The sequence below is a fragment of the Xyrauchen texanus genome, chromosome 49 (genome assembly GCF_025860055.1).
Source record: "Xyrauchen texanus isolate HMW12.3.18 chromosome 49, RBS_HiC_50CHRs, whole genome shotgun sequence".
In the NCBI taxonomy this organism is placed as follows: Eukaryota; Metazoa; Chordata; class Actinopteri; order Cypriniformes; family Catostomidae; genus Xyrauchen; species Xyrauchen texanus.
Genome location: NC_068324.1, coordinates 14,619,822 through 14,640,496, shown reverse-complemented (window position 1 = coordinate 14,640,496; position 20,675 = coordinate 14,619,822). Strand labels below are relative to the sequence as shown.

At 39.7% G+C, this 20,675-nt stretch overlaps 1 protein-coding gene across 1 annotated transcript; it reads left to right on the top strand.

Annotated features, from left to right (window-relative positions):
* The first annotated feature begins 1,164 nt into the window (after nt 1-1,164).
* On the top strand, nt 1,165-15,884 carry LOC127640111 (solute carrier family 13 member 1-like). Its single transcript, XM_052122513.1, is given in 13 exon segments — nt 1,165-1,263; nt 1,681-1,809; nt 1,908-2,044; nt 2,178-2,369; nt 2,697-2,936; nt 3,052-3,171; nt 3,596-3,691; nt 4,561-4,662; nt 6,322-6,416; nt 6,570-6,664; nt 10,521-10,682; nt 15,459-15,596; nt 15,750-15,884. Coding segments are annotated over 13 exon segments (1,740 nt in total).
* Nucleotides 15,885-20,675: the final 4,791 nt, after the last annotated feature.

Sequence of the window (20,675 nt, the reverse complement as noted above, 5' to 3'; positions counted from 1 at the left end):
TATTAATCTCGGTTAATGTTTTTTATCAAAAGTTGCATTTGTTATCATTAGTTAATGCACTTGGAACTAAAAAGAATTAATAATGAACAGTTGTATTTTTATTAACTATCACTAAATGCATTAATGTTAATGAAAGGAACCTTATTATATAGTGTTACTGTTTTATGTAATAGAGCTGTTCTGTCTTTGACTATCTTGAGAAAGCTTGAGAAGGGTGTTGATTGGGATTAATGTGTAATAGCACATACCGTTCGAGGATAAAGTGAGGGTTCTGTAAAACCAATGAGTCAAGTTATCCAATGATATTTCGAAGAAACAACATTCTCCATTTCAAATCCCTGGTAGTCCTGGCTGTGAAATGACAATCGTAAAGCGAGGTCAAGAAGACATAATGACTTTGAGTGAAGTGAACCAGCATCGACTAACCTCGACACATTGAGAGAGATTTGATATTACAGCTGGCCTGGTGACTTTTTTCATTTAATCTTCACAGGTTGTCCATTGACTTTTATTTTACATTATACGCAAACTTATTTGAAAACTTGCATGCACCAATGGGAACTTTTGAAATAAGAGTCTGAGTTTGAAGTATTTTTCGTTTGAATCTATCTTTCTGGTTATTCTTTAAAGGTTCCATACATATTTTTTTTTTTTTTTGTAAACCAACTTCTCATTCTTTGGAAATAAATCCCTGTAAGAATTATCACCTGCTGTGTGATTTCTTAGAGTTTGTGTTTATGAAGTCTCACAGGTTGTTGTTTAACAGACCCCTGTGCAGTACCAGATTAGGGCCTAATAAGGGAAACAGTCAGTGACATCTGTTGTAAGGAGAAAAAGTTGTGAATTCCAGGTCACTTTCTGTGGCAATGTCTCGTGTCAATTGGTTCATGTTTATAACAGTCTTGCTTTTATAACCTTATGTGTGAATTTGTTGGTAATTTTGCTCATAATATGTAAATATAAGTGGATCAAGTTGAGGTGGATTTACAGGTGGGAGTCTAATCTTAAAGCTTAATCTCCATGGCCATAAGTCTTTATGACATGCCTGGAATGGACCAGTAACATTGGATGCTGATGGCACCAGGGCAAAGATTAATCAGTGGCAGATTATTTAAAGGCCATCATAAGGCAAAGTCCCTAAATTGACTCTGTTTCGTCCACAGAATGAGGAGGCTAAGATGTTCTTGGAGCTGCGTGAAACCCCTAATCATCATCCTCACGCCACTGTCATTGCTACCGCTGCCATTGGTCATCAAGAAAAAGGTTAGACTTGCTACAAACACATGTATACATAACATGACAAGAACATCCACTTCTGCGGATTCTTTAAGATAATTTAGTCCATCATGCCAGATTGGAATTAGAATAATGTGAATGTTAATTAATATTCGTTGAGACTGGAAATTATAAGGCATCACTTTTGTTCAATATCCTTTAACCTGTTTTCATTTTTAGAGTTTTAAGATGCTTTTAAAGAAGATAATTGATTTATGTGAAATTCCATGTTCTCTTAATTTAATTTCTTTAAAAAAGCACAGTTGTGTTATTTTATGTCTTTTAAATGATGGAGTTTTCCCTATAGACTGATAATGTAAATGTAGTTTTGAATTATTGAGCCCAAGTCTTAGTGCTGATTTGTCTTATCTTAATGAATGTCAAAACTGATTTAATGTCCATCAGGAAGCAGAATGTGCATACATCCTGATAATAATGGCTGTTTACTGGATGACAGAGGTCTTGCCTTTGTCCGTAACAGCCTTACTCCCTGCCCTACTTTTCCCTCTGTTTGGAATCATGAAGTCCTCCCAGGTACACTTACCTGACTTCGTAACTTTATTCTTGGAAAACTAATGTGGATTATACTTCGTATAAATAAAGGATTTCATTTAGTTACTATCCCTCTTTAGGTTGCATCCGTGTATTTTAAAGACTTCCATTTGTTGCTGCTTGGAGTCATTTGCCTTGCAACTGCCATTGAGAAGTGGGGTCTTCACCGAAGAATTGCTCTCAGATTGGTTACTGCGATTGGAGTCAACCCTGGCATGTGAGACCTGTAATTAATCATCAAACAGATATTATGATATGCGCTGTTTTGATGAATATAGTAGGGGACATATTGCAGATTTTTTTCTGTTATTTGATGTACAGCTCATATTTTGTGAAATGTGCCTTCATAGGTTGATGTTGGGGTTCATGGTTGGCTGTGCTTTCCTGTCCATGTGGTTGAGCAATACTTCAACTGTGGCTATGGTGATGCCAATTGTGGAAGCTGTGATACAGCAGGTAATGGATGCAGGAGAAGAGTCCAGCAAAGACCACAAGGGGGAGTTAAATGGCATCGACAACCCTGCCCTACAGCTTGAAGGTAAGTTGACTGCTTCTTTAAACTACATATGAGATGAATGATCATTTTTAATCTTTAGCCTTGTAAAATGTCAACCTTTAAATTGTTTTCACAGATATTGAGGCCCAGTATGAGGAAACTGAAAAGATAAAAAGGTGACCATGCACGCAATTGCAAAAGAAGAATTTGCAAGGGAATATTGTGCAGTGTTTTAATGCAAAACTGAACAAGTTGTTTGTATACTTATAGCATTGAAGCATGCATTGTGGAGCCAATTCAAACAGTCCAGACAGAAGCTCCTGAGGAACCTGAAACTGTTAATGTAAATAAAACCCCTGAACATACTTTACAGTAAAAATACATGCAAAATCCCACATCCTGCTATAATTTATATATACTGTATATATAAATCCATGCTACTGGATGTTTGTTAGACACCAACTCAACAGTCAAATGGAAAATACAGGACCCGTGAAGATCACATGATGTGCAAAGGCTTGTCTCTTTGCATTGCCTACTCCTCATCCATTGGAGGGTTGACCACCCTGCCTGGGACCTCTGCAAACCTCATCTTTTCAGAATATATTTATCAGTGAGTTCACTACACACACATTATACTTTGAAACATTGCATTATTTGTACCTTTTTCTAGTATCTGATTTGGCCAATGTATCAATATATCTAAACTGTGCTTGTTGTGTTGTCAGGTACTATCCAGAATGCAAGACCATTAATTTTGGGAACTGGTTTTTGCTTTGTCTTCCCATCTGCATAATTATGCTTGTTTTGTCGTGGATATTCCTGCACTGGATGTTCCTTGGAACCAAGTAAGTGATCATTATGTCTTCTATTCCATAAGCCGTACCCTGACCCCTCTCTGTCTATCATTTTCTACTCTATCTCTTAAAATGTAATTTAAATTCATCATTTCAAATGCATTTTTCCTACCTTAACACTTCGGTTTCATCTATCTGTCTTCAGTCGTCTTCCTCATGCTCACTCACTCTCTCACTCACCATCCATCTTTCTCATATCTCCAGAATAATCATGTTTTATCAAGCAGAATTCTTCCTCTCACCACTATCAAGATTTCCTTCTTGCTCTGATGAAGAATCACTCGCAGAACATGCAAGTCATTTTTCTTCTCTATATTTCAGTCAATTAATCCACTCAACAGGAAAAATTAACTAAATGAGTGCCTTGAAATGCCCTGAACAATAAGTGCATATCTTATTCTCTACTTATTCATAGCTTTCGTGCCAGTCTGTGCTCCAGAGAACAGTCAGAGATGGAAAAAAACACTGCCAAATTGCTGAAGAATCAGTACAAGTCACTGGGGCCCATAAGGTTGGATTTTTTTCTCTCTATAACACGCCAATGATCAGATATGTCATTTTAATTTATTTGAATTAGGTTAAAGGTGCACTCATTAATATTGCTGTTTAAGTTGCACTGAACCTAGTGGTGTACAGTAGATCACACATAAAAGAAGTACTCGTTTAACAGTGCTATTGTGCCATTTGCTGTCATTCATGATTAATTGATTCTGCATGTAAAAATCCACAATTACAGGGTAATATTGAGATATTTGGCTGGTCAGTTTTAACAGCAGTGCTCATAAATGTCACCCAGAACTATTTAAAACAAGCAGCTTTTCTCTAAGACAGATATGACTAGTCTTCATGTCTTATATGAGTCTACATCATTTTAAATGTTTCTTAAATCCTATTAATTTCTTTCCATTTCAAAAGCTTAGTAATTAGCAACAAAATCATTGAGTGCACTTATATTTCAGTTTATTGTACAAAGAATAAATAATTTGTAAGTTGACTTCTCAAAGAGTAAACATTATGGAGCTTTCAAAAGTTTGCTCTGTTTGTCTGAGCTGTCAGACATGTTGATTTTTGCTCAACCAATGGTATGTTTTGCGGCAGGGCTATCTGTTTTTGTAGCAGACAGGTGTGGGTATGACTGTATGGGAAAACTTTTTGAAAACACAATTTTCCAGGGAGGGGTTGATGCGGTTGGTTTGCCACTGGAGACGTACACATTTAAGTGCTAAACATTTATGTATTTTATGCATATAATTTTATTTTGACTCTTGTTTGCAAAGTTAGAATGATTTCAGGACATGATTACATCATATATGTAATTTAGGGCAATTAAAAAAAAAGAATTCCTAAGTTTCCATATATCACCTACTGTTTCTGATACAGACCCCAGGAGATTATCATCTTGGTTATCTTCATTCTGATGGCCATTTTATGGTTCGTGCGAGAGCCAGGTTTCATGCCAGGCTGGTCATCACTGTTCCCTGAGTGAGTGTTGTAAAATTAATTAAATATTGTGAATATATGGATATCCAGTGTAACAACTACTGCATATCTGAAGTCATTGTTGTCTTCAATACCAGTGACCAGTGATTTAAAGGGATAGCTCAGGGGCCTGTGTAGCTCAGGGGTTAAGATGCTGGCTACCACCCCTGGAGTTCACTAGTTCTAATCCCAGGGTGTGCTGAGTGACTCTAGCCGGGTCTCCTAAGCAACCAAATTGGCCCAGTTGCTAGGGAGGGTAGAGTCACATGGGGTAACCTCCTCGTGATCGCTACGATGTGGTTTGATCTCAGTGGGGTGCATGGTGAGTGCGCTGGTTGACGGACTCAGATGCGGAGGCAGCTGAGAATCGTCCTCCGCCACCTGGATTGAGACAAGTTACTATGCCACCACGAGGCCTTGGAGCACATTGGGAATTCCAAATTGGGAGTAAAAAGGGGAGAAAAAAAAATTATAAATTAATTTACATAAACAATAATTAAACGTTCTGCTCACACTTGTCATACAATGGCGTGGGGATCCCCTCCAGGATGCAAAAGTCTAATAAATTATTCCATGCGACTCATGCCTTGTTTAATAACATGTGATTCGTTTTGGTGAGGAACAAACTGAAATCAAATGTATTATCTAATAGAAATATTTGATACTCTGAGTACTTGGAAATCGAACTGAGATAGATGGAGGAGATTGAGGAGGCCGCACATATATAGTCAGAAGTTTCAGTCAAACAAATAGTACAGTAGACTGCAGTATTTTTGAAGTTTTGTATTTTTCATTTAACGAAAGAGGAAGCCGGTATGTCTGTCACCTCTTGTCTATTCTGAACCAATGTGTGTGACAAGTCAGTAGATGTGGCACCCTCAGCCAAAATCAAGCTGTTGTTTTACCGGCTAGTGAGAGGCTGTTTCAATATACTGTTATAAGAAAGACTTTGGATGACTTACAGTTCACAGTAGATGGGGCTACCCGGTGCGACGCAGAAATAGATACCAAGGGATCGATAGAATGTCCTGTTGCTTGTTGCGGGTTGATTAGGACAAACAAAGTAACATATAAAAGATACATTTTATCGCATGCTGTGTCATCTCTGGTTAGGGCATAGTGTTACTGTAGCTGCCTTAAGCTCTCATGTCTCTCTCAGTCCAATTTCTGAGTATTCTGGTTCATAAAAATATCATCTCTGTTTATAGCAACAACCAAGCAAGTTCTTGCTTCAATGCCCCATCTTGTGTAATTTTATGCTCTCGTGCACTCACATAAATGAACACATATAGAAGAGCAATGGTTAGTAAAGATTTTCACAAAATAATACATTCGATTTCAGTTGTTTCTCACAAAATGTTATTGTATGTCTTCAAAACAAGGCAAGAGTTGCATGGAATAGTTTAATAGACTTCTGAATTATACATTTGCATCCATTTGAAGCTTGAAGTGGTGGTCATCATCCACTGCTATTGAATGACATCTGTAAGCAGATTTCTTTTTTTTTCTCCAAAATCTCCCTTTAAGTACCAAAAAATAAACAAACAACACAAGCGTGAATAAATATTGACTGAATTTTAAATTTCCCTTCATATTACTTAAAACTAAATTTACAAAAACAAAAGTTTTAATTTATACTTTTCTATGTTGTTATCTGTCCAGTTACAAAGGCTATGCTACCGATGCCACTGTAGCACTGTTGCTGGGTGTAATGTTTTTTATCATCCCCTCACACAAACCAAATGCAGATCGCTATGGTACTTGCTCTTCATCTTTTATTTTCTGAATGTGCAAAAACATTTAAAATGATTCCTTAGAATCATAATCTACACAGCAACATTTCAAAGACACTTTCATTTGTCAGTTGGTGCTGACAATTAATTGAGTAATGTTCTCAATTCCTGTGACAGATGCCTTGATAACGTGGAAGGACTTTCAGGCCTGCATGCCATGGGAGATCTGTCTCCTTGTGGGTGGAGGTTTTGCTTTGGCTGAAGGCACAAAGGTAGGATCAAAAGGTCATCATTTAATCTTAAACATTAATTTCCTTTTAAATGAAATAAACAAAAAGACAGATCACACTAAAGACTTCTAACAGCATGCAGCTCATTAACATTTCACAGAGAACATCAATTCTACAATGTCAGTCTCTGTCTGCTTTAATGTTCCATTCAAGCTAATTATATGCCTCCATTATAAGACTGGCGCTGAGGGAAGGCAGGACATCATTTTCAGTATAACAAACAGCTCCTTCCTCATGTCAGTAGCACAGACTAGACACAAGAGCGTTACAATTCTTACAATTTTTCTGGTGTAGGTGGGCTGGGCTGAGGTCTTATCACCAAGGCTTCAGCTCTGTTTTGATCCAGACACCCTAGAGCCCGAAGCCATTTGTTTTGAGAATAATGGCTGGCTGATGAAGTTATTGGCTGGCTAGCCGGCTCAGCCAAAACCTAAATGGCTGCTGCAGCCGCCAAACTTTTCATAGCTGCAAATGGCTGAAGCTGCCACTTCATGTCTACAGATGTCTATGTTCAGTGGTGGACAGTAAAGAAGTAAATGTAATTCGTTACTGTACTTAAGTAGCTTTTTTGTGTATCTGTACTTTACTGAAGTATTTAAATTTGGGGAGACTTTTACTTTAACTCCACTACATTTCAAAGTCAAATATCTTACTTTTTACTCTACTACATTTTCAAAATCAGTCGTTCCTTTTTATTTATGAGTGGATAAAAATGTAACTGGTCAAACGAGCCACCAATCACAGTACAGCCAGCTTTGTTTTGAACTTGCCTTGGCGGCATCTACTAAGCCTTGAACCAGGGGTGCGTTTCCCAAAAGCATCGTTAGCCAACTATGGTAGCAAGTTCCGTCGTTATCATCATAGTTCAACGAGTCTGTGTTTCCCGAAACCATCGTTCCAACAAACATTACGCAAACAGCATCGCAGAGTTGTGTGGTTGGAGCGACAGCTCTCGACCTGTGGTTAGAAGCAGAGTTTCTTGTTATTATAACATGTGGGCTTAATAAATTATTATCTTGAGCCAAATAAGCAAGATGACATTCAGTACAATCAGTATCTTTTATTTAGAAGACATACAAATGTCCTTTATGTCTTTTAGTTTGTCAATAGATTTAAAGCACCGTTTTTGAAGAGTGTGCATGTGTGAACGTGCTCTAGTGCGTAAGAACGAGCCTATGATTGAATCTGGAAATAAAGCAAATAACTGAGAAAAATATGAGAGAGTCCTCAGATGACATGTCCGTAATTTATAGCAAAACATCTAGCATTAATTCGAACAGATTCATTAAAAGTAGTTTTTAATCCACCACGTGTGACATCATTAACCAACGTGGTTGAACAACCAATTTGCGACAATACGGTTTTGGGAAACAGTCGTGACTAGCAAGTTGATTTCTTCAACAGTGCATCGTACTACGGTAGTGGAGCAGCAAGTTACGTTGTTGTACGGGAAACGCACTCCAGAGCCGTTAAATATGAGAGTTGCGAACCTAGATGGTTGCGACAGTGATCTCGCCGCCGCGCGGTCACGTGATTCGTGTAGCTCTCAATAGTTCCAAACAAATTGCGTTGCCAATGATTTTAAGCGGGGCAGAGAGCAGCAGCTATTATTGCAGCAATTATCGGTAAATATTGACGCATAATGTACATTGCTTATTATGTTGACACTAAAATGTATAAGCACTGCATTAATACGTTTTTGTGTTTAATTTTGGAGGGAATTTGGCTGCTCCCATAACATAGAATATATATATATATATATATATTCTATGTATGTGTGTGTGTGTGTATATATATATTTATATTTAATGGCATTGTGCAGGTTTATGTGAATGTATCATAACATTAGGATGTTAATAATTATGACCATAGACGCTCGAGAAAAATATATACAGTAAATACTGTAAATGTATTATACCTTATGGGAACAGTCCCTTCCCTCCAAAATTAAACACACAAAAAATGTATTCAATTCAAATATAAATATATAAATATAAATATATATATATATATATATATATATATATATATATATATATATATATATATATATACACACACACATCTGACTAATTAATGTCATATTATTAATAGATTGGTGTGCCAAGAGTGACATTAGTCTTCATGTAGACTGAGTTAAGCAAGAGTCTTGTGACAAATTATTATAGGACATTATGGCCATAAAAAATCATAGTACTTGGATACTTAAGTACATTTGAAGGCAAATACTTTTGTACTTTTACTCAAGTGAATTTTTAAAGGCAGCACTTCTACTTTTACTTAAGTTATATTTTACCTTGAGTATCTTTACTTTAACTCAAGTACATGGTATGTGTACTTCGTCCACCACTGTCTGTTATACTGATTTACTAGATCTCAATATTTCCAAGCAATGCATGGCTTACACTATATTTCTACAAAATGCAATACAATGTAATAAAGAAAACACCAGATTTTACTTTCACAACGTATGTACATATTTATTTTGTAGTCTGTATGCTACTAAACATTTTCAAATAGCCTACAATGTGTTGTGTTTAGGCTATATGTATGTAGGCTAAGTTGTATACAATAACTTGGCATTATCATGGATGAAGCTTATCATATTACACCTTGATTAAGAATGCAAACTTTTGTTGAATTTTATGAGAAATCTACAGACGCAAACAGACGAAGTGTAGTAATATAAAGACCTAAATGTGTATTTCGGACTTTTTTTCACAAGTCTGAAAGAAGACATGTTATTGAAGACAAATATCCAAAAATCTCAAAATTGACCAGTAAAAAAAAAACTATGTTTTTGCCTGCCGTGTCTCGCCTTAATATAAACACACACCGTTATCAGTAGCCTATTATTTTGGACAAAGTTTTGCACATTTCACTTTAATGTACACTGAAGCATGCGTCGTGAATTAACAATGTGGAAACGGTGGTTTGTTACTGCAGTAACATCACGTTCAGTGCTATACATCTCTCCGTTCCAGAACATTTGGTTCATAACATCAATCTTTGATTCAGGTGTTTGTGCAACCGTGCCCTGAAGATTTAACAAAAGTCTGGGTAGGCCTAAGTTAAGAAAAAAGTAAGTAGGAATTAGGAAAGTATGTGAGAAGTGAGATCAAAATTACCTTGCTTGCTTCTTTCCGCCATTTCACCTCAGTGCGAGGAAAAAAATGCATCGCTTCTTCTGTACGGAAAACGAGCAATTTTAATTGGTCGTCAATTCACTGTGAGTCTGTGTATCGTAGCAACGAGCACAAGCCTGTGCTGTTATGAATCCAGTGGGAAAACAGATCTTGTGTATTGTTTATATATTCCGTGTGTGTATGTCTCTATGTGATAGAATTATTATTTGATGCAAATAATTCTAGCCGGCTCAGCCAAACTTTATCAGATGGCGGCTCAATTTGGCTTACGAAATTATTGGCTGGCGGCGGCTGAAATTCTAAATGGCGCAAATGGCGGCGCCTGGCGGCGGCTTCGGGGTCTAAGACACCCAAATGTCATGGCAAGTTCAGTTGTTAAGATCTTCAAAGCAGAAAGGGTGACTGCCGCGCTGCATTCTCCATATTCAATATTTGGCTTTCGGGATCTCGTACCTTGACAAACTGCTAAATTAGGACTCCAGTCTCTGTCGACAACCATATAAAGAAATGTCAGTACATTTATGAATGCGAGATCTTCCAATATTAATGGGAATATTGTGCTTGTGGGGCTTTTGTTTGAGTTCATAAATATCATACAGGCTCATGTTTGCAATGTTAGTTTGTTACTTTCACTCACCTTCTGTTTTTCAAAGATGATCTGACTTTTTCCATTTCTTTCATTTTTCCATCAGATTTCTGGTTTATCATCTTGGGTAGCTGATTTGCTGACCCCTTTGGGAAATCTTCCTCCTTTAGCCACCGTCACCATCGCCTGCCTTATTGTCACCTCTATCACAGAGGTGGCCAGCAATGCGGCCACAATCACAATCTTTATGCCTATATTGGCACCCTTGGTAAGTCAGATTCTCAGAGGAAAAAAAATTATTCTTTCCGTAATGTTATGTTAAGGGGTCATGTCATGCATTTTCTTTTTATACTTTAGGATTTGCCTTGAGGTTTACTTATGATGTTAGTAAATGTAGTAAATCTTAATGTAGTGTAAAAAAAAAAATTCCCACCCTGTTTCTAGCCCTCTCTCTGAAATGCTCTGTTTTCTGTGCTGTCCCCTTTAAGACTTCAATATACACGCCCACTGTGCTATGTGACTGGCTAACATATTTGAAGCTCATATACCCCCACCAACACTCGTGGAACCAAGAATTAAAGAACGAGAATGTGCAAACGATTTACAAAGTCACATGAAAGCACTCAGTCCAGGCAATCATTAATAGCTAAATGTTCCAATTTATGTGAAGCACCAAATCAAACTACTACAGTTGTTCTGACTGAAATAAAATTTGAAAACGGTTGCAATGTTGCTCCCCAATACTTATATTATTAAGCATACACGATTTGGTGATATAATAATGCTATATAAATCTGAAAACATGTGCTGAGAATGTGAAAGGTTAATAAATCTGTATCCAGCTGAATTAGACGGGTGTTTGCCTCCTGTGTAATGGGAAAGAGGGCATGTTCAGTGGGAGGGGGATCGCACCTTACTGCTTAAATATAGGATAATAGGCATTCGATGCATTAATTTCGGCCAAAATATGGGGTGTCCTGGCTAATACGAGACAGATGAGAAGGCAGCCCCTAGCATATAATTAACCATTGTCTCTCATTTTGTGAGTAAATATTTATTTATTTTGTAAGTAACCATGTAATTACCCTGGAGTACTTTTTAAACATCGAGTTACCACAGCTGTGATAAGGCTTCTAACACGGCTGCTGAGGGAGTGACAGAAAATGTTCCCTATATCTCTCTTCTTACTGCTCTTATCCAGCACTCTATATTTTTATCTTCCTTTGAAAAGCCTTGAAAGTATAATCATTGATATTTCCTTTTACTGTTGGAGCAAACAGGTGAGCAAAAATTACATTTGTTGTGATCTCCCATTCATAGCCATTCAAGTTTACCCAACTATGATTCTACTTCAGTTCTGCAAACCCGGATATGTGAAAAGGGTCCATAGTTCTTAAAAGAATCCTTAGAGAAATGTGCCAAAAAACATTTAATCCCACATTGATGCTATCAGGAACATTGTTAAAAATAAACTTCAGTCACTCTTTCCTAACGATGTAATCCTTCGGAAGGCTGTGCAGAAAAGCTGAATTTCTACAGCCAGGAATGGCACATTTTTTAATCTTCCACGATATCACAATCTATCTGTTAGTTAAATAATATATACAGCAGTTGTCCATCTTGGTGTGTAGGAATGGCTTTACCTCTGTTCATTCTTACTTCACACCAGTGGGCAGACTAAAGAGGTGATATTGTAAAAGGAGGTGTTGATATCTTGCTTTAGAGGTGGTCATGCATTAATGAAGGCCCCCTAGGGACATAGGCAAGTCACTTAAGTAGAGAATAAACCGTTCCCTATCTGTCACTCACTCGACATTGTGTAGATGTAGTGACACTAGGGGTCACTCTTGAGAGCCCGAGACACTTCTGATCTTTGCTAAAAGGCCAATGGGAATTGGCGAGTGGTATTTGTATGCCCTTCCCCCGGACATATGGGTATAAAGGAGGTGGACGTGCATACCACTCATTCAGATTTTCTCTTCAGAGCCGAACGGTCGATGGCTCAAGCTGAGAAAGCGATTGCCATCCCTCGCCTCTGCTGGATCCTTACGGCACATTACAGAGGCTTTCTACCCTCTCTGCACGGGTGCACTGCAGAGATCGCCCCTCGGCACTTCAGAAGATCACCAGAGTATATCCTAGTGTTTTCCCTCACATTTCGTGTTTTCTCTCACAAGAGTATATTCTAAAAGAGCAGCACACATCGGAACGTCTTTTTCAAAATGCGTCTTTCTAAAGATGACCTTCCGATTATGTGTTATTCCTGGTTGCGGTCGATATCTCTTGCCTTTGATGCCCACGATCGCTGTATTTCATACCAGGGCGCTGCCTCATGTTGACCCTGACGGCCGGAGCCTACGGTGCGGCCGGACAAGCATCCTCCACCCTATACGCCATGGATCTCCTGCAAGTACACCAAGCCAAGGCACTGAAAGAACTGCACAAGGGTAGTTCCGCCCCTGGATTGATGCAAGCTCTGTGCTCAGCGACCGATCTTGCCCTCCGGGCAACGAAGTTCACGGCGCGGTCTCTTGGGCAGACGATGTCCACTTTGTTGGTCTAGGAGCACCATCTGTGGCTTAACCTGGTCGAGATGCACGAGGCCAACAAGACACGCTGCTTGAACACCCCCATCTCCCAGGCAGGCCTATTTGGCGACACTGTCGGAGACTTTGCCCAGCAGTTCTCGGCGGTGAAGCAGCAGACGGAGGCTATTCAGCACATCCTGGCTCAAGATCCTGCACCCCGTCTGCTCGTCGCCAAGAACGTCTCCCAGCCTCACCGTCAAGCCCCCCGAAGGAAGCAGAAGCCACATGTCTCATGGCTGTCAGCTAAGAAGAAACTTCGAAGCGTCCCTGAGATGGGCGACCCATGGACACGAGGATCCACTGCCTTGGAGCTGGTAAGCAGACCACTCCATCCCCGGTGGAGGGCCGGGAGGAGAATCTTTTGTTTCCTTTTCATTTTGTTGTGCTGCACACTCCAGTAGCTGCGGTACCCAAACATTCAACAAAAGAGCAGTTTCTTCAGTCCCTGGGTCATATAACCAGTGTGTTCGTCCAGTCGGTGCTGACCTGTTTGAATGCATGCAGACAGAAGACTGCGGTCCCACTGAAACTATTTCAAAGGCTCCTGGGGCATATGGCATCCTTGGCAGAGGCCATAACGCTCGGGTTGATGCATATGAGACCACTTCAGCACTGGCTCCGGACTAGAGTCCCGACGATCTGTCGCCGCCTTATCATCCCTTGGAATGACCTCTTATTTTTACGAACAGGTCTACAGGTGCTTTGTTGTTACAACCGATGCCTCCAAGATGGGCTGGGGCACTGTATGCAATGGGTATACAGTTCAGGGAGGACGAGGAGCAAGGCACCCTAGTGGCTCCCTATTGGCCCACCCAGACTTGGTTCTCGGACCTCATGCTCCTCGCGTCAGCCCCTCCTTGGCAAATTCCCCTGAGGAAGGACCTTCTGTCTCAGGGACGGGGCACCATCTGGCACACCTGGACGGCACATGGAAGACCTCAATGGCCTACCACCTGCCATGGTAGACACCATCACTCAGGCTAGGGCCCCCTCTACGAGGCTCCTGTATGCCTTGAAGTGTCGTCTGTTCGCTAAGTGGTGTTCTTCCCAACACAAAGACCCCCAGAGATGCGCAGTGGGCTCAGTGCTTTCCTTTCTGCAGGAGAGGTTGGAGGGACGGCTGTCCTCCTCCACCTTGAAGGTGTATGTAGCCACCATAGCTGCACACCACGACACAGTGGACGGCAAGTCCATAGGGAAGCACAACCTTATTATCAGGTTCCTGAGAGGCGCTAGTAGGTTGAATCCCTCCAGGCCGTGCCTCGTTCTGTCATGGGACCTCTCCGTAGTCCTGCAAGGCCTGCGATGGGCTCCCTTCGAGCCTTTAGAGTCAGTAGAGCTTAAGGTACTCTCCTTGAAGACTGCCCACCTCCATCAAGAGGGTTGGGGACCTGCATGGAGTTCAGTTCGGGCAACTCTCACATGATCCTGAGACTCCGACCGGGCTCTGTGCCCAAGGTTCCCACGACCCCATTCAGGGACCAAGTGGTGAACCTGCAGGCACTACCCCAGGAGGAGGCAGACCCAGCCTTAGTGTTGCTGTGTCCGGTGCGCCCTTTACACATCTATTTGGATTGCACACAGAGCTTTAGGATCTCCGAGCAGCTCTTTGTCTGCTTTGGTGGACAGCGGAAAGGAAGTGTTGTCTCCAAACAGAGGATCACCCACTGGATCATCGACGCCATAGCTGTTGCCTACCAGGCTCAGCATGTGCCGCCCCCTGCAGGGCTACGAGCCCATTCCACCAGGAGTGTGGCAGCCTCCAGGGCTCTGACCAGTGGTGCCTCTCTAGCTGACATTTGCAGAGCAGCGGGCTGGGCTACACCCAACACCTTTGTGAGAGGCCCCTCTGCCCCAGTCTCTATGCTTGTGGAGCCTCCTCCCCCATTGGTTAGGACCTACCATGGGACTTCTCCATATGACATACTTCCGACTAGACTTGGCAAATCCATGTGACGTATTGCCCTTTAATATTCCCCCTCCTCTCTCTGGGCGGGGTATGGTCTCCACGGTGTCTTTCCCTTGGGAGTGACAAACTTATTCTTGGCTCCTCAGCACAAAACCTGAATGAGCGGTATGCACGTCCCCCTCCTTTATACCCGTATGTCCAGGGGGAGGGGCATGCAAATACCACTCGCCAATTCCCATTGGCCTTTTATCAAAGATCAGAGGTGTCTCGGAACATCGACACAACATCTTGTTCCCTCCATCAAGGAACAGAGGTTACGGAAGTAACCAGGACGTTTCTTTTTTCAGCTTGGTGTCAATAAATGCTTTTTTTGGACTAGGGAGGATGTTTTGAAATGTACTGTATGTTTTTATAGTACAATAGACTATTGAATGTCAAAAGATCAAGGGAAATTTGATTCCTCGTGACATGACCCTCTAAAATGTTATTTATTTATTTATTTATTTTTACTTCTGTGAGCTATTCTCATCCAAATTATCTTTTCCAGGCCGAGGCAATTGGAGTGAACCCTCTGTACATGCTGATTCCCACAGCCCTCAGTGTTTCTTTTTCCTTTCTGCTTCCAGTTTCTAATCCTCCTAATGCCATTGTCTTCACTTATGGCCATCTTTCAAGCATGGACATGGTGAGACAGAATCAATATGCTGTTTAAAAGTTAATTTTTGTGTTCAATAGTCTCTTCCTTGCAAGTCATTTTGTATTGCAATTATGATAGATAAGGTAAGGTAAATTTATTTTGTACAGTGACAAAGCTAATATGGTTTGCTTCTCATTGTAGGTGAAGGCTGGGCTAGGCGTTAACCTTATAGGTGTCCTTACAGTCATATTAGCCCTCACAACATGGGGAACGCCTCTGCTTAACCTGGACACATACCCTGACTGGGCACCAGTGAGAAATGTCACTGGAGTATGACTATTATTGTAAATATGTTAGAAATATGACAATGTATTACTTAGTTTCTAAAATGTATGGAATTCCCTGCTGTCAGCTGAATAGTTAAAAGTGCAATGTCCATTCTTAGGACATTCTGTCAGTTGACATCCTGGACAAAGAGGTATGGCCAGCTTGCCTCAAACAGTAAAACAGACAGCTGTACAGTTAAAGGAGCTCCAGGAAATGTTTTGCATGAACATCCCAATTAGTATTTTTTTATTATAAACTCTTTTGTAATAATCTTTGAGATAATTGTCTTAAGGACAAATTAAGTCCTATAGTTCTGTACAGCAACGATGTACTGGCCATAGGGAAAACCGGTCTTTTCCCGGTTGAGAAACATTGCAGACCGGGTGGTGATAAGCTGAAACGGGCCACCAAGTTAAGCCAAACGCCTGACAACTTTAGCCTGACAACTTTAGGGCCAGCGACCATGCTGTACAGGATAACTCAACTAGAATCCTTTATTTTTTGGTCACACATTATACACACAGTTTTTTGCATATATACAGTGAAATGTATTAGTTTTTCACATATCCCAGCTAAGCTGGGGTCAGAGCGCAGGGTCAGCCATGATACGGCGCCCCTGGAGCAGATAGGGTTAAGGGCCTTGCTCAAGGGCCCAACAGTGGCATCTTGGTGGTGCTGGGGCTTGAACCCCCAACCTTCTGGTCAGTAACCCTGAGCCTCAACCACTGAGCCACCACTGCCCTAACTACTTTGTGAAAGTGTGTTTAAAGAGACTTACATTTGATTTGGAGAGTGGTAAAAGCTGTTAAAGGATGCTTAAATGTACAAATGTACTTCCACCAACAAGTAGCTGAAAATGCAATGTCCATACTAAACATACTAGATTAGAGATGTTTGTTTGACCTTAAGGACAGTTTGTATGACAGGATTAGTACTTTTGGTGACAAAATGCACAAAAATCTAACCTTTAATATTATTGTATATTTTTGTTATACTGTAGCATAAGTAAATTGCTTTAGTAGAAGAATACTGAAATTGCTTGTAAAGAAAGGAGACCAAATGAGTTAGTAGACAGAGCTGATAACAGACAAAATTTTCATGAAAAAGAGGACAGTGTTTATTTGCAACTTAAGATTCGGCACTGACTTTAAAAAACTTGCCTTTGCATTCAATACTCACTCTAGTGGTCAGCAAAAGCCCTTGCACAGAAAGAACAATATTATTTTGCTCCTCTTGAGTTGGTTTCAAGGGCTTTAGTAAGAGTATCACTGTTAGATTTGTAAATTGGATTTTTAACACAAATAACAAAGATATGTTTTATTTTTATTTATGCTATTTATTGTGTTTGTTTGTTTCATATTCTCACCAAATAATGTATTGCCCAATTGCCTTTAAAAATCACCTGACATGAGATGTTGGTGTTTATAAATGGAAACTTACTATCAATTTTGTCATGTATGATATATCTCTTTTTACTATTCTTTTTTGTTGTCCCCCCAATGTCATGAGGTGACATTAACTCTTGGAGTTGCCTATTTGTCTTACTGACTTCAAGTCATGTGGCTACAGTGCAAGGATACTGTAAGTCGTTCTAGAATGAACATGTGTTTCACTGTTTCAAAATAATTCATAGCATCATGTGCTGGCAGAAATTTGTGGTGATTTTAATAAACAATAGTTTGGAGAAACTGTCATTTGTATCAGTGTGAATTGAGCTGTGCGCTAAGTGGATCTAATTATTATAGCCCAGAATTAAATGTTTTGGCAAATCTAGTCTGGGTGGCAGACATATCAAAGAGTTTATAGAAAGACAGATTAGATTTGACGAAATGGGGTTACTAAGAAAAATTGTCTTGGGGCCCCTTCTTATTACTTATAAAAGAAAAAAACATTTGTGTTTTTATTGTAAACTAAAGTGCAATGAGTTAAACAATTAACAATAGCATTTCTCCAAGACATATTGTTAGTCATCAACATCCTTTATAAGTGTTCTGTGGATGTTAGGGATGCTCTGATCAGTCCAGTGATCAGTATCTTCTTGTCACTGGATCGACCATTTAACCTTTTATTTGGATCTGTCATAACTTGTTATAGGCCTATGTAAGCTTTCTGCTCAATTTTCCTCCTCCCAATAAAATCAATTTGCCTAGTTTTGCTGACAAAAAAAGTTTCAAAGGCTCATTACATTTATTTTTATTTTTAAATAAGACTTTAAAACCAGTATAGGCTAATAAAATATGATCTATATATTTAGATAGGTAGCCCTATTAAATAAAATGAAGCTTAAACTGAAGACAAACTGAGAACCCATAGGTTGAATTAAACTTAATTTGACATTTTTGGATATTGGTTCATTATTTCATATAATTATTATTCCTCGTTTTCTTTATTTTATTTTTGCATTATATTCAATACATTATATTATGATAGCTTAATGTTGTATGAATAATTATTTTCATTTAGTTGGATGGTTGTATTAATAGATTTCACTTGTTGCTGGTTGAACTTAAATGAGGGGAATACGCACTCTCTCATGAGGGCAAGAGATGAAAGGAAAACGGAGAAAGAGCGCATGTTTCTGGACTATTTTTAATGCCGTTCAATTGGGAGATATTTAATAAAGATGTTTAAATTACACCACATCTTGTAACTTGCGTTATTACGGAGATGTGTGAAACAACATTGTGAAAGGTTTTTAGTTCGTGGGCAATGCAGGAGTCAGGAGACAACGAAGCAGGTTCAAGGTCAGTCCTTTTATTCTCACACACACAATCGACGGTAACCGTCAATTATAAAGCAAAATGGTTTTAACTAAAATGAAAGCACTCTAACATTCCCCACTCTCTGTGCCGTCGTGCTTTCTGGACACTCTCTCCTCTCCCTGATGCTCTGGCGTACCTTTTCAGGTCTCCCTCTTGCATCACTATAATGAGAGACAGGTGTTAGAGATTATTACAACCCAGGTGACTAGATTTACTGCTCTCCCTCTCCGCAGTCGAAACATGACCACGCGCCCCCACCCCACCCTTTTTTTGTAATACCGTAGCATGTATACACACACCAGTATGAGTTAAAAATAATTCACAGACAGCAGGGGCCTGTACCATGATGGTAGTTGAACAAACTCGGGGTTACAGGATTGGTTTTGAGTCGACAAAACCAAACCGATGCAATCAGGCTTTATTGGTACCATGACGCAGCTCATCAACTTTCTCTGTCAACTCAGGCTTTGATACTTAAACTATGATTACTCCACACGCGCGTGCACATAAAAGAGTGACGTCGACACTGAACAACCAATCGCGTTCGATATGGATAGAGCGAGAGCTATATATTTTTCCGCGCAGAAGCAAGAGATTATTATTCAGAAATATGAATAGGAGTGTTTTTCAAGCACGCAGTAACACTGTATCTGCTGCCAAAGCAAGAGAACAATCTTGGAGGAAGATCGTTGATTGCGTTAATGCGTAGGCTAAGTTAAACAATTAATGTAAATTTATGTAGGATAATCATATTAAAAATTTATTAAATGCTAAAGTCAAAATGTGTATTCGTGCTGATATATACATGCATACATAAGTGTGTGTGTGTGTGTGTGTGTGTGTGTGTGTAAAGTGTGAATGTATAGGCTATTACATCCTAAGAAAGATTGATATTCATTGATTTTTAGATGCAACCCCAACTCCAAACGTTCTTGGCAGCAGATCAAAACAAAATATAAAAATATAATTCAAAGTGGTGAGTATTTACCAAAACCTTTTATTACTTTTGTGAACATTTAATCACAAACACTTGTTTGCAGCAAACAGAAAAAAGTGTGACATAAGGAAAACTGGGGAGGGCCACCTCCTCCAGAATACACTGTGGCGGAGGAGTTGGCACTGAGTAACAACAAGGGGCGGCCGATTATGGATGGGATTGCAAGTGCTGTACAGTCTGACCCTGGTGCTGGCTCCTCTAAGCAAGTGACACTGGGTATGTGTGTGCAATGCATTACTAATGTTTTTAAAAAAAGTTAAATATGGCTGACTCTATGTTCTGCACAGTAGAGGGAAATACAGTGTCCCTGTTGAAGCCAGCACACATGCACACAGTCTCCTGCACAGAGGTCAGTACACCAGACAGAACACAATGAACATAACCTGCTTTATAGCAATTTTGATTTAAATTGGCCTTCAATTTATAGAGTGAACCAAATGATGAAGACACTCTGTCTGTGTCTTCAGAGACAGTTGCTGAGGTGAATGCACTGGGCTTTTTATTATAGCACACATTTGAATGTCATAATTAAATGACTGGCTCTTACACATCTCTTTTATTGTAGGATTTTTCACAACCTGCCCCAGAAACTGAAGCCTCTACCTCAATGGGCTTCAGAAGGAATGTGAACAAGGTAATGCTTTAAACCCTTAATTACAGTCAGTCCTATGTTTGTAGAAAGTCATGCCACTTTTTGTGATTTGATCAACCTCCAGAAAACGTGTAATGATTGTTTGTGGTGGAATTGTTTCAGGTGGAAACAGACTCAGTCAGGGCCCTTTACAAAAGGAGTCTAGAACTAGACTGTTCACTGAAGGAGCTGGACTGTGAGCTGAGGCTCCAAATTAAAAAAATTAAATTGGAGATCAAACAGCTGGAAAAAAACAGATCTCAGTATGTGAAAATTATTATTTTTTTTTTTTTTTAACCAAGTTACCCTGTATGAACACTATGAATGTTTATTAATGTCATTTTTCTTTCTCTCTTTCCTCCCTAGCCACATGACCAATAAAACAGTTTGAGACCTATCAGCAGTGTCAG